The sequence below is a fragment of the Pleurodeles waltl genome, chromosome 6 (assembly GCF_031143425.1).
Source record: "Pleurodeles waltl isolate 20211129_DDA chromosome 6, aPleWal1.hap1.20221129, whole genome shotgun sequence".
In the NCBI taxonomy this organism is placed as follows: Eukaryota; Metazoa; Chordata; class Amphibia; order Caudata; family Salamandridae; genus Pleurodeles; species Pleurodeles waltl.
In genome coordinates this window covers 1,676,747,353-1,676,761,930 of record NC_090445.1, presented here as the reverse complement: position 1 = coordinate 1,676,761,930, position 14,578 = coordinate 1,676,747,353, and the positions used below count along the sequence as shown (strand labels likewise).

The following is a 14,578-nucleotide window of genomic DNA, read 5'->3' as shown; positions in this document are numbered from 1 at the left end:
GTTTGGTAGAAGAAATATTGAAGGTGGATTCCAAGTGTCAAGTAGTTCTTTAACAGCCCATGGTGCAAGGAGCTGTCTGGGTGCTCTTCCTATGGGCATAACCATCAGTGGTGGAACAGGTGCAGTTGCAAGGGGTGCTAGGGCCCTAAAGGCCCTGCTGAACTGTGAGTATTTTGGTATGTTACTATTTATGTGGGCTTATTTTCCTGCCCTGCACTAGGACTCATGATACCCCACTATCTATTTACTTGCGTCTGACTGTTGACATATTAGGATACAGCCGGAAAGGCTCCCAGTTTATTCTCATGCATACTGTTCCTGCCTGTGGCCAAACGTTCTAAATTGTTGCACCCTGTCACTCCTATATACCAAGGCACTGAATATGGGAGATTTACTGTCCAAGGCTGAGAATACTGTGTGTGACCTGACTGCAAGAGATATGTGCTTCAACTGAGCACTGTCAATTTTATACCTTTTTATCAGTACGTTTAGGCCGCCATTAGACAAGTGCATTTTGAAAAATAAAGTTCATTTTTTAAATTAATCTCAGTTGCATTCTTCAGTTCATGATAACATGTAAATCAAAAGTGTCTCAAATAATGCACTGAAATGTTATACATTACCACACTGCAAACAGAAATATCACTAAGAAGCAAACCGAACAATTGGCAGCTCTGTATCAAGATAGTACAAATATGTGCTGGGCACTAACCCAGGTAAACAGTTGTTCTGTGTCGGTCACCACTGCCCACCTTCAACATAAGCAGGAATACAGTGCCTCCACCTGGATTACTTGACAGAAGTAAAAACCTGTGGACGTGGTGATGGTGTGTCATGCTCAAAATGTTATTGAACCTCCTTGAAAAAAGAGGGGTCATGCAATTGCGGTAGTTCTAACAGCAAGAAAGGAAATTGATTAAAATCATTACTTTACATGGACTAATACTGTCAGTTGATAAGTACCTGAACATCTTTAAAAGGGACATTACCAACATTTCTAAGCAAAGATGCTGAATATTTATTAGAGGAGTACTAACACTTATCAGTTTCACACCAGTACTCGGTCAGTAAATAACTGCACTCTTCATATTTTTATTTCAAGCACTTTAATATATTGAATTAGCATTGTCACCACCACACGGGGACCAGGCCGCATAGACATTCACTTTGAGGCTAACTTGACCTTCACGTTTAATCTTATTTTATTTTTGTATTCTCATTGAATGCAACTTAACCCAAAAAACTGAGAATTCAGCATCTAGTGAGATGCAGGGCATCCATTATAGGGAGCAGAGAAAATATTTCTCAACAACAACATAGTATTCTTTTTTTAACACGTAAGTATAGTCAAGTGCGAACATTATATAATTTAAGAGGATGTTTAAAAGAAAAACGAACGGGTGAATGAAGATGAGAAGGTAGTAGGAGGCCTGAATATAAACAAATGAATATAGGACGAGGGAGAAAAAGTAGATCTTTTAAGAAAGTGAGTTAAGAGGGAAGGAGCTTGTAGAATTTCTGGAGAGAAAGACGGGAAAGATTTCTTAAGGGCGGGGGGGAGATATACTAGTTTAGATTGGGGGTGGATATCAGCAAGTTGGTTGTGTATTTATGGTGTCATTTAAATAGGTGTTGGAAATGACCCTTTTTCCAGGGTTATCACCAAACTTTTTTTCCTTCTGACCTCCTTTCTTCGGGTATGCTGGTCTCTGTTTTTTCTGGTTTATTGTCTCTGCGCACTTTACCCTGCTGATCAGTGACAAGGGAAAATGTTCCCCAGGTAAATTGTAATGGTGGTAGGTTTCTCCATGATTGGCTTATTTGATTTACTATTAAGTCCCTAGTAAAGTGCACTGTGTGCCCAGGGCCTGTAACTCAAATGCTACTAGTGGGCCTGCAGCACTGATTGTGCCACCCACATGAGTAGCCCTGTAACCATGTCTCAGGCCTGCCACTCCAGTGTCTGTGTTTGCAGTCTTGCTCTGCCAATTCTAACTGGCAAGTGTACCCACTTGCCAGGCCCATACCTTCCTTTTTACTACATGTAAGTCACCCCTAAGGGCAAGCCCTAGCTCGCCCCATGAGCAGAGCGCAGTGTATCCTAAAAGGTAGGACGTGTACTGATGTGTTTTACATGTCCTGACAGTGAAAGACTGCCAAATTCGTTTTTCACTGTTGCAGTGCCTATCACTCTCGTAGGTTAATATTTGAATATGCCTTTGAATATCCTTTAAGTGCAGTTTCCCATTATGAGCAGATAGAGCTATGGAGTTTGGGGTTTCTGAATCAAATTTCTGAATTAAAAAATACATCTTTTGGTAAAGTTGTTTTTTAGATTGTCAGTTTGAAAATGCCAATTTTAGAAAGTGGGCATTTTCTTGCTTAAACCATTCTGCGCCTCAGCCTGCTTCTGTCTTCCACGTCTGGTTCAGACTGTCAGTTGGGCTGTTGTGAATTCCCTCTAGACAGTGACACAAAGGAGCTGGGGCGTAGCCTGCATATCTTGATGAGTCTCCTGGGCTAGAGTGGCGAGGGAGGAGCTGACACTTACACCTGAAAGGGCTGTGCCTGTCCTCACACAATGCAGTCTCCAGCCCCCTGGTGTGTGTCTGGGGCCAGGCCTGGGCTAGGCAGGAGATGGTGAACAACAGATACTTTCATTTGAAGTTTGACTACTTCAAAGGCATAAATGAGTATAAGTAGAGGACCCAAAACCCCAGACTTTTAAAACACTTCTGGATCAAGAGGAACCTCTGCCTAGGATAGGAACTGAAGAGCTGGAGGAGGAGTACTGTCCCTTAGCTGTGTGTGCTTGGCTGGGTTGGTCTGCAGTTGCTGCTTCTGCGTTAAAGAGGGCAAAGACTGGACTACGCTGTGTATCCTGCTTGTGAAGTTTCACCAAGGGCTTGGATTAGAGCTTGCCTCCTGTTGAAAGTCTCTGTGATATGAAAGACTCAGCTTCATCTACCTACAGCACTGGAACCTGTGTGTTTTGTGCTGCAACAGAAGAAAAACCACTGTGACGCCATCAATGATGCCGCTGACTGCACTGTGACCTGACAATGCCAAACGGAGTCGTGCCCCACGTCACACCGAAACCCTGGTCTCACCAACACCACCACCTGACGCCGTCACCAGTTAATTTATATAATCTGCTAAATTCTCTAGGAGGAGAAATCAGCCTTGTAAGTTCCTAGTGAACACAGCCTTGAGGCAGAAATATTGGCCTGACTTGCCAGGTTAGCGAATTTCACTACACTGTTTGTTTTTTACTTTTCTCTCATTGTGGTGGTTCAGTTTGTGCTTTGACATTTAAAAGTTGTGTTATGAATTCAGTCTTATGACATACTGCTGTGGATCTGTGTTTAACATAATACAAGTGCCAGACTATTGCATCCTTTCCTTCTTTGTTTTACAGCAAAGTTAAAAACACAAAGCTTTTCTTGGCCACCTTTGCTGCAGTTTTAGGACCTCTGAGCTTTGGGTTTGTCTTGGGATACAGTTCACCAGCGATTCCCGATCTGAACAATAGTGATGACCCTAATTTAAGATTGGACAAAATTGAGGCCTCGTGGTTTGGGGTAAGTCTGACCCAAATGTGGCAACGTAATTTTTATTGATATTTATAGTGAAAACCTTTCCATGCAGCCCTTCTGCAGTTTTACACTGTTTGTGTCAGCTTCTTGCCACATTGACGTCTGATATCTGTAGTCTGCATTGATAATGGGTGAATTAAGTTATATATACCAGAATGTACAGTGAATAAAAACAAGCAGACTGAATGGCCACTATTACGATGGAGCAGTTTGAGAACTATAGTATTCTATCCTAGTCATTTGAGAGTTCCCTTATAAAATTTGGGTTTGAGTTTCTTTAACTTCCATAAAGCTTTAGCTTGTTGTTCTTTCCTCGGTCATCTTCACATAATTCTACTTGGTGATTCAGAGCCTCATTACGAGTTTGCGGAGGGGATTACTCCATCACAAACATGACGCATATCCTGTCCGCTGTATTACAAGTTCCATAGGATATAATGGAATACCATCACATCTGTGATGGAGTAATCCCCTCTGCCATACTTGTAATGAGGTCCTCAGTGGTTAAAGTGCAACTTTAGTCAAGTAATCCTATTAAACAAAACAGATTATTGTAACTATTTAAACCTTATTTTAAATGAGAATTTATGCACAAATTGCTTTCTACATCCAAATGATGAACAACAGTGGTGATCAGTAATGTCTTCAATCTTATTGCAGTCGGTGGTGAATTTAACTGTATGTCATCTCCGTGATTAGGCGCATAGAAGCGTCCCCATAGAGCAGACACTTGAAGACCTGGGAGAGTAATGATTATTTGATGAGTCCATATGTTTAGTTTATTTCTTACAAGTCAGCAGATAGGCCATGTTTGCGTTAACTTTAATCATTCATTTGACGTAACTGCCTTGCCCTGGTAGTGTGCCAACACTGCTCTATTAGATGCCATTACTAAATCCTGTTTTGATGTACAGACCTAGATGTAGTGCGCTGCAGATATGTATTTTTGTACAGCACTGATGACAGGAGGGATTTGCCTTCCTTTTTCCATTCATTTTGCGTTCTGTCAGCCGTGTTTCTTTTTATTTCTGCTCAAGTCTATAGTGACAATAGGCGCTGCCATCGGCGGAGTCTTGGGAGGCTGGATCGTTGACAAGATCGGGAGGAAACTGAGTCTTATGTTGTGCTCCCTGCCATTCATCTTTGGGTTTGTCATAATCATTTCTGCCCAGAACGTCTGGATGCTTTACGCTGGGAGGTTTCTGAATGGACTGGCTAGTGGTGTGACTTCACTTGTTGTTCCGGTAAGTAATATGATCTCAATTCTTAGTAATACACTTGTATTACAATACCCATCGACATAATTGACAAGTTGGACACCAGGTTCCAGTGATGACAGGTTTTAAATATTTATCCAGCACCCTAAAACTAAGGGTTTTTAGGCAGCATTAAAAATTATTCAACCTAATATCTACATCTGTACTGTTTTCTTTCTTCCATTTTCTTAAATTAATTAAGATAAACGTCAATAAAACATTGCTCAGTGTTTGTATAGAACAGTACTGAGAAGGCCCAACTCCTAATTGGGGAACCGTTTTTTGTAAAACGGTTATGTTCCCCTTGAAAAGGATTTACACTTATTCGAGGAATTGATTTTCTGATAATACAGAGTTCATATTTTAAATTCAAATAAATAGTTGCTTGTGTAATGCTTTAATCAGCCACAAAACTGCCAACTATAATGATGCCCCAACCCGCCAAGCGGAAATATCTCTGAACATCTACAGATAAAAAGAATGGGTTATAGAGTTACCAAAATGGGATGTTAGAGAACTTATGTTCTTATGAAATTATTGCTAGGTCTCGATGAGCAAAATTCGATCTTTATCATTTTATGCACAAGCTCCGAAACATCCCTTGTAAAAAGTGCTCCGACAGGAAGGAAGTCCACTTCGTACAAAATATATAATAATTGTATCTGAATTGCAATGTCAGTATTTGCATTGTGTAAATCTCATCCCTACCTGTTAGTGTTCACATGCATCATTTGTATATGCAGAAATATCACTTCCATAAAAAAAAGTTCTAATCACTGGGAAAGATGTCAGCATAATATGCGATAGCACATTCTTAATTCTAAACATATATGTAGGAATTGAATGTTATATGGTCTATAAATAATTCCAACCAAAGGCATTTGTTAATACAAACGTATGTATGTATGTGTGTGTGTATATATATATATATATATATATATTACCCGTACATGTACACGTTTAGTGCCTTTTATTGAACTAGAAACTCATATTTCACAGGGAACCATGAAATACCGAAAATATTTCACAGTTGCCTCTGTAATACATATTTCATCATCTGAATGACCATCTCCATACCATGTTGCGTAGCTTTAATATTGAGAGGGCTTCTTGGATTATGTGGGTTAAAGGACCAAACTATGTGCGAAGGTTATCTAATTTTTGTGGCAAAAATGAAAATTATGACCACATTCTTTGTTAGCATTTTCATCTACTTGGGATAGAAAGAATATCCTTGGTGAAATCTGTAAATTGTTTGGCACATTCATTGTTAGTATTACTTTTTTCCATTTAAAATGGAATAAGACTTTCGGAGAAGTATGCACATTCTGTAAATTATGAGGCACATTATGTTACAAATGCAATAAATCCATAATTGTGCAGTAAAAGTTGCAACCACAGAATCTCCTAAATCCACTGACCCTCACCATTGTCCATTATGCTATTGACAGTTTATTTCAGAAAGGTCTACAAAGCAAACAAAATCGACTCGCCTACTTGCTATGGCCAGGCAGATTTTTATCAGGGCAACTATTTTTAAGGCCTTCTGGTCAGATCTGGTGCGTTGACTAAGAACAAGTGTCCTGTTCAATCAGTAAATGATTGAGCACTAAAAATGCCTTAAATCTTATATTTATTGTGTCACATTTGCTCTGCAGACAGAGACAGAAGTCAAATGGTAGTTTATGTTGCTGCTTATTTTATTCTTGAGGTTGGTGTTAATTTTTCATTGTATGACTGAAAAGTTAAGAAGTGACCTGTCTGCCATTCGTGCTGTACAAAGAGTGTGAAATAAAAGGAGGGAGGATGACGTTTTTTTTTTCTAACACACAGCATTTTTAATGGCTTGTAAAATTAAGTGCACACACATTTCGAAATGTATTTCAGTGTTTATTAAAGCACATTTTTGTTACTTTGTTTGCTGAAAAAAGATTTTAGTGAAATGAAAACAAATCTGAACACTTTTCCTGGTGATGTGCAAATGAGAAATATGTTTTCTGAAACCTAACTTCCACAGATTATGATCTGTATGCTATATAGTTTTATCAGTTAAATGGCATGTTGATGGGGAAAGTAGGAACATTCCTGCCCCCGATGACAATGCTATCAGTGACCTGAGAAGCAAGTCAAGGATCATGTGTACTCTATATGTGGGATAGATTATCATTATTTCATGGAGCAATCCTTTATTCTGTTTAACCCAAAACATAATTTTGTACAGCAGAAATGCTGAGTTTGCATATTTGCAGATGCTCTCTGGTATGTGATAATGAAGAAACAGATGGCTCTGTAAAATAACATTTTTTTCAAGGCTTGTGCGACATAATTCCAACCTGTGCTCAATGTGTGCTGCACGTTCAAGAACTATTTTTTTCAAGCTAACTACACAAAAATAATTAACCTGTAATCCTAACAAATACGTAATGGTTACCATGTGTAATATGATGCATATTGCCCTTTTGGGGATCTGGTGACATTTACAAACCACTCTGCTCTTTGTCTTGTGGTTTATGATGGCAGCAGAACCCCTTAATGTTATATTGGATAGTTACCCATTATATATATTTTTTAATTTCACTCAACTTCCAAAGGAAACAACATGGCACTCGTGGAGGTACCATTTCAATTTTATTTTACAAAAATGTGGTGTCTCTCTTATATTGTGCCTCACATTCATTGCATAACACATGAAGCCTAGGAACTGTAGTCTCCCAGTACTCAACTGTGTGATAACAGTACTGTGTTTAAAAGCATAAAGCCCAAACTAGATTATTTACTTGTCCATCATTAGATCTACCCTCGGTGGGACAATTTGTTTGAACGTATATTCAGTTATCTGATGTGGTTCAGCTTAGAGTAAATCGCATACAGGCTATCTGTTCTCTATTCATATCAATCATGTCCTCGGTGAATAAATTATCGCTTACATGATTTTCTGGTCTGGTTTCTAACTAAATTAAAGATGTAAGTGAAGCTCCTCATTCTCGTTAAAACCACAAGGTTCTTTTGTATTCAGTCTAGTGATGTTATTTAGATCTCTGTTAATGGCATAATATTTCAAACTTGTCCAGTCCTCACTACATTTTTGTTGCACAGTTTAACCATGGCATGTGTAACTGGACCATTTCTCCTAACAATTGAAGTCTCTTACAAATATATCAAGTACAGGTTGGTCACTCACGATTCTGCTCTTAACTTGCTTCTCTCAATTGTATTTTGGCCCAGATGGTCTTCCCAATGGTTTCTATTAAATACTGTCACATGCAATGACCGCAGTATATTTGGGTGTACTAGTAGAAAGCATAACTGAGTTGTTTTTTCCATGAAATGTTCACAGTCTAAAAGATAAAACCCCTTCAGACTACTGCTGCCATCAACTCATTTTGTATACTCAATGCAACTGTAAATTCTTCCACAGGATACCTGTCATGCTTTTTGGAAACCATAAGCTGCTTGATATTTTGCTAGCAATAAGAATTAATTTCTGGAAAGGACACCACTTTCCACACATCTTGCCATGGGAATAGTAGTTCGAGCCCAGGAATATTTATAGGAAAGAAATTGATCACAAGTTATAGAATGCCTTGTACGCCTACTACAAAACTAGGTGAACTAGTTGTCTCTGTTGTTATGCCTTTTAGCCTGAAATATTATTAGGATATTGCAGCCATTCCTATTTTTCTTTCAACTGCTCTCCATCCATTGGCCCACCCCAAATCTTTTTATAATGTGTGCAATTTGGGTATTTTCTTGATGCTAACTGGTCAGTGATTCCCCCACAGGTGAACAAAGCTCTTTACTGTGTATGTATTCTTTGAGCTACCCTGCCTTTGTTGGACCTGTAATGCTGACCATGGACTTCTTCCTTCTTCTTCTTCTTTCATTTTCAGGGGGTTCCTGAGTCACACAGAATCATTAGCTTCATGTGTTTGACTAAGGTTGCAGAGCTGCAGTAATGGAGTACAAAGCCTAGCAAATGGACATCTTAAGTGCTTGTATAGCTATCACAAGCCAAACATCATGGTAATTCTTTAGGTTTTGATTTGGCTAAACCCAGGTTCGGGCAGCACATTCTTGAAGCCATAAGGCCTTTCCATACTTATAGAAATGGATGAAGAGCAGGCTGACTGAAAGAAGGCACACTATACCAGAGGAAAATGCTGGTAAACAGAGAAAAGCTCAGGGCTCTACGACTAAGGTAACCAAATATCCAATTACAGGATGAAGTCTACTGAAGTCATGAAGAAGTGATGATCCAAGGAGTAAGAAGTAGGAGAATAGTTGTCGGAGACTTAATTACAACACAGCACTGACAAAAAGATGGCACTGAAAGGTACGTATAAAAGTGCAGAATAAATCCCCAAAGTTATAAGGCAAGGAGACATCTAACCTACATAAAATACTTCAGCTCTGCAATGACTAAGTAAGTCTCCTTTCCTACACGCATTTACAGAGGGAAAACAAGAAACTGAATGTGTAACGTGGAGTAAAGTGCCCGTTTGGATAGGGTTGGATTGATACTACACAATGCCTTGGCAGCGATCTTTGAATGGTATTGCAAAAAAGTAATTCATGGCTTGTTAATAGGTTGTGGAAAAAAGCATAAGAAAAATCCATGTTCCATTTCTCATGTGCACCTCTGATGCTCAGCATCTGGCTAGCACCAAGGAGACACTGTGATCCCCAGAGATGATGCAACACACCACCCATGCTCTCTGGTAGGTCAGCTCAATCAGATATTTGTTAAGCGCACTACTCACCCAAGGCTCTCAGGACACAGTGGTGCTGAAAATCGCTGCTACTAACTAACTCTACCTTCAAGAAGAGGCAAGGAGAGAGGCTCATTGCCACTAGACCATGGCAAGCATTGAATGTGGCTAGGGACCCACCCCAGATCAAACATGCAAGCTGCAGAGGCCTAGTAGACCCCTGCTGTTGAAAACCGTCAGGAGGGTGCAAAAGCAGCAGAACACCATTGCCAGTTTTTAGCTAGTTTAAAATATATATTTGCTCCCTTTTTTGGAATCTCCAACCATAACGAAAAGAAAAATTCAAAGAAGAACTTGAATATTTCAACTGTGATCTGTATATTCATAAGCATGAGTCCAAGTAGGCAACAGTGAACGCAGACCCACACCATGCAGTACAAGAAGCCCCTAGAACTCTAGAGGAGATATAATATTTCGATTGTGAGCAGTAAGACCTTGATGGAACCTTTTGGACTTTTAGTCCACTTCAAGATTGAACTATTTCTTTTTGCGCTATTTTGTAACTAACCCTAAAAGGAGGATAATAATCGCAGTGAGGCTTAAGATTGCTCCCTCTGAGGATGTCATCCTAGGTTACTGACCTTGGCTGTGAACTACCATACCATGGGGATGTTTCTATAGTCTCCCAAATAAAATACTTTTAGCCCTCGGACGTCCTCAGAGCCATTGATAGTCCTGATCTCTCTCGTGGTAACACCATATTGTACCTTGACAGTACTGTAGCTACATCATCAAGTTAACAATCAATCATTGCTTCTTTCATTAGTTCTCTATTCTTCTTTCCTTTCAGACATGCAAGTCTCCAATCTGTAAGATACATTTATATGACTGTGCTTTTTTAAATAACCTTGTACAGAAGGTACTTGAAAGCTGTTTGTGTTTTGGTACTTGTAATGTTAAGTTTCATTGTAGTTGTATAATGGTAGAATTATGTTATTTTAGTTTGTGACCTTATTTTACCTTCTGTATTATGTTATTTTTCTTTCAATGTAATTCAAAATGTGAATATAAAATCTTTACCTAAAAACACAACCTCGCTGTATTCTATTAGGATACCAATTAAACAGTCCATGGAACAAGATACTTTACCCATCTCCAAAACATGGAAAAGGGCCCAGACCCAAAAACTGTTTTCTGCAATTTTTAGAATATTTATTGCTAGAACCTTGAGACATTCACTCTAGATATTTATGTTTACTGTATTATAAGGGCAATTACGTCTTATTTTAAAAGCAATAATCTTGGTTCTGTGTGTATCTATATTAATAATAATTGTTAGATTTTACTTGGGTTAGCAGGCCTCCCCCAGGCAAGGCCTTGACTACTCAGTGCAGTAACTCCAAAGAGTCATGGATGCTTTGGAGGCATAACTTCTTGTCTCAGACTAAGTATTCTAACAAGCGTTCTCACTTTTGATAGTGCTGGGTGGTCCTTGTAATTTCAAGATTTGTGCTAAGCTTGAGATTGTCCTTCAGAACGGATAAATGTCCTGATGTACTTTAACTCTGCCTATTGTATGGCTTTCTAATGCAGAAAACTAAAACACTACTAGGAAAAAATCACTGCTGAAGACCAGGAGGAATCTTATATTAGTTGATCAGCAGGAATTAAAAATTTTTTGAACAGTACTGTAGTTTGTCAACAGACTTAAACCTTTGTTACGTTTTAAAATATTGATAACTTACAGAGCCTGACATAATTAAAAACGCCTCTGATAACATAGGTCTGAAGTACTTATAAGTACCACTCTAAATCATAATCATGAAGCAAAATGTGTACCGTTCTTATGACCCGCTGTGTACCTTGCCCATTACATGCGTTATATGGTGACAATTAATAGGTTTGAGTTGTGGATTTCATCAGTCTTTACGGTATTGTCAGGAAATTATTGCACTCCATTCTGTCCCATTGTCCACCCAGTCGTTGCCACGTTTTGATGCTTTAGCTCTTTTTGCAATATTGTGGAAGCATTCTGTGGCAGTGCCATATTTGCTGACTGGTCAGTTGCATGTACAAGTAATTGAGATACAATATTTAATAACAAGATGCACTCTGTTTGTAGAATTAAACACAAAGATTGTGTTGGTGTCATAGCCCTAGTAAGAGATGAGTTACATTCATTTAATTCTGATTGAGATAGTTTTATTTGGACAGCGTAGTTTCACTGCAAGGAGAGATTGTCACTAAATGGTTGGAAATGTAAAGAAAAATGCAGTGTCAGCAAGTTCCTAATTATAATTGCAATTTCAGTGAGTTACATTTACTTGTGTTTTGTTGTTTAATCCTAGGTTTATATCTCTGAAACAGCCCACCAAAGAGTTAGAGGAACGCTAGGGTCGTGCGTTCAATTGATGGTCGTGACTGGAATATTAGGATCATATATTGCAGGTATTTGGGGAATTCTTCAGCTCAATAAATAAGACAGATTGTTACCAGCATAATCAGATGTAGATCTGCAGTGGCAATCTTGGCACCATGGGGAAAGTCTCTGGAGTACCAAAAGCGTGCGCTATACATATTTGTGTAGCTTATTTCCATTTGAGACGGTGGCAGCTGCTTTGCATTTAAACCATATGGTCAATTCCAGGTCCTATCACGCCCTGCACCCTGATTCTGCCACTGTTTGACTCTCTTCTTACTGCACATATTCCACGTAGATTTGACATATCCATTACACGTCGTGCTTTTCCCCAGCCATAGTCCTACTCCACGAGCCTGTTTCCCATACTTTATCTTTAAATATCTATCTTAACTCAGCACTTGTGTACTCCATGGCATGACTGTACCTCTTGACCATCAAAAAAGTTAGATGTTCCTGAGTTTCAGAATCTTCAGTCCCCCTATTGTTTCCCAACTTTCAAAAAGAATCCAATGAGAGTTGATACACTTAAATCCTCAATCTATAGTGCTGCATTCTTTCCCTAAGGCATGCACAGCATACAGTCGTCTGTTTAACAAAAAGATGTTTCAGGATCACAAAGTTCGATAAACCCCATAAGGGCAGCTCTGGTGTGTGCACACTTTTACTACTTGAGAAACAGTTTGATTTGTTCTGTACTTAGAACATATCCCAATCACAACCTTCTATCTTCTGTTCCCATTTCAGAGACTGCCAAACGATTGTCTACATTCTCGTGATGTTAGGTCAGGCTGTGTGTGACCAGAGCCATGGGAATTATGTGGCAGTTGAGAACCACATTATTCACCAAGAATAACTGCAAGAAAGGCAGACCCTTTCCGATTCTGAATCATTTCGCTGTTGCTTCATTTAACATATATTAATTCTGTCAGAGCAAAGTTTAAACTCACTAATGCCAGTTTAACATTTGAAAACAGCGATCATCAACTGACAGGTAATTCGATAATCTTCCCAACGGGATCTGCCGTTTCGCAGTACCCGCCATTGACCTTGGTTTGGTAACTTTCGATCTGTTTTCGCCAGAAACCATTAAAAAAAAATCTGCAACTAACACAGGAGATAGTGGATTATATCACAAGTGAGGTAAAGGGTTAATTATGCCTGAAAACGCCACAGCTGGAAAATTGCATAGTTCCTATGGTCATCCCTGAAGGTATTCTCTGCCTTCTTTACACATGGAAACTAAAGCACTCTGTTTTATGTTGTCAGTTAAGGATATTTACCCAAGCGTCCTGCTTTGAAACGGATGTTACTCCGCAACATGCTTCTCCAAAGAGTAGCTCGTAAGCTACTGGTAGCTCTCCAGCTACCTCCAAGTAGAAGTCCTGATTGCAGGCAAGCCCACTAAATTAGAAGCTTTTCCTTATTTGAAGTAATATATGTATACCAACACTGAAAAGCATGTATTCAAGATGAAATTGTCTTAATTTTCAGAACTCATAAACTGATGTTTGAAGAAATATGACTGAATTTCCTATTCAACCAGTCCAACTAGTGAGCTGGGTAACAGTAAACATATGCTATTTCAGCTGTAAGATACCCTGGGGAGACTTATCACCTTCCTACATTGCTGCTCTAGATGTTCGGTATTACCCATTTAGAGGTATTAAAAAATTAATAAGGCCTTTTTTTTTCTTTTCTTTTTTCAATACTGCTGTCAACCCCGCCTGATGCAGTGAACTGATTGCTGATGATAATCTTGCAAGGGGTGGCCATTAATGTAATCTTATCTATTGTGGTCATTATTAAAACACTAAATTTCTAGCTCGGGATGATTTTAATTGAACATTAGTAGATCTTATTACAGAAAAGTCTAAAGAACATTGCTCCTGAAATACAGACCCTCTTATTTTATTGCCTTTATCAATAAAGCTGCTCTTCTTTGATGTGATTTCTCTATCCCATACTTGCCATCCACTGATGCACTGGAATGCTTCTTTGGGGGACGTGGCCAAGTGGCTACATTCTGTCCATCACACCAGGAGACTAGAGTTTTAATCATGACCTCTCCACTGACCAAGATCTGTGTCCTGCAAGACTAAAGTGCGCTACTGATCTGTGCTTAGAGTCCTTATCCATAAATACACAATTATGTTTAGCCTAAAAGCCCTTCTAGGCAACTCCGTGTGCAATACTGAATTTTACAAGATCCCTTGCTCATTCGCACAGAACCGAAGAGTGAACAAAAGAAAGCTTAATCTAACATATCGGAGTAGTCCACCAGACAGTCCATATTCATAGTATTTTATCTGTATCTCATTGTTTCCCACTTTTGTTTAGGAATGGGACTTGGATGGCGCTGGCTAGCTGTCCTGTGCTGTGCGCCTCCATTTGTTATGTTGGTCTTCATGTGTTTTATGCCTGAAACACCTCGGTTTCTACTGAAACAGAATAAATACTCTGAAGCATTGGCTGCGTTAGAGTTCTTGAGGGGTCCAGACGTGGACCACGAGTGGGAATGCAGTCAGATTGACGACAGTGCACAGGACCAGGTAATGTTTTGATTGGGGAATTATGTTATGCATCACCACTAGCAGG

The 14,578-nt window shown here is 39.2% G+C and overlaps 1 protein-coding gene across 3 annotated transcripts in view; it reads left to right on the top strand.

Annotated features, from left to right (window-relative positions):
• Nucleotides 1-14,578, top strand: part of SLC2A8 (solute carrier family 2 member 8) — a 90,185-nt gene that overhangs the window by 8,450 nt on the left and 67,157 nt on the right. For 2 of the 3 annotated variants that reach the window (XM_069241690.1, XM_069241689.1), the window contains exons 2-5: nt 3,419-3,581; nt 4,634-4,840; nt 11,910-12,009; nt 14,321-14,532. In XM_069241690.1, the coding sequence (XP_069097791.1) occupies nt 3,419-3,581; nt 4,634-4,840; nt 11,910-12,009; nt 14,321-14,532 (682 nt within the window). Of the gene's footprint in view, nt 1-3,418; nt 3,582-4,633; nt 4,841-9,071; nt 9,186-11,909; nt 12,010-14,320; nt 14,533-14,578 lie in introns of those variants that run through there. The other variant, XM_069241691.1, reaches the window with a different exon arrangement.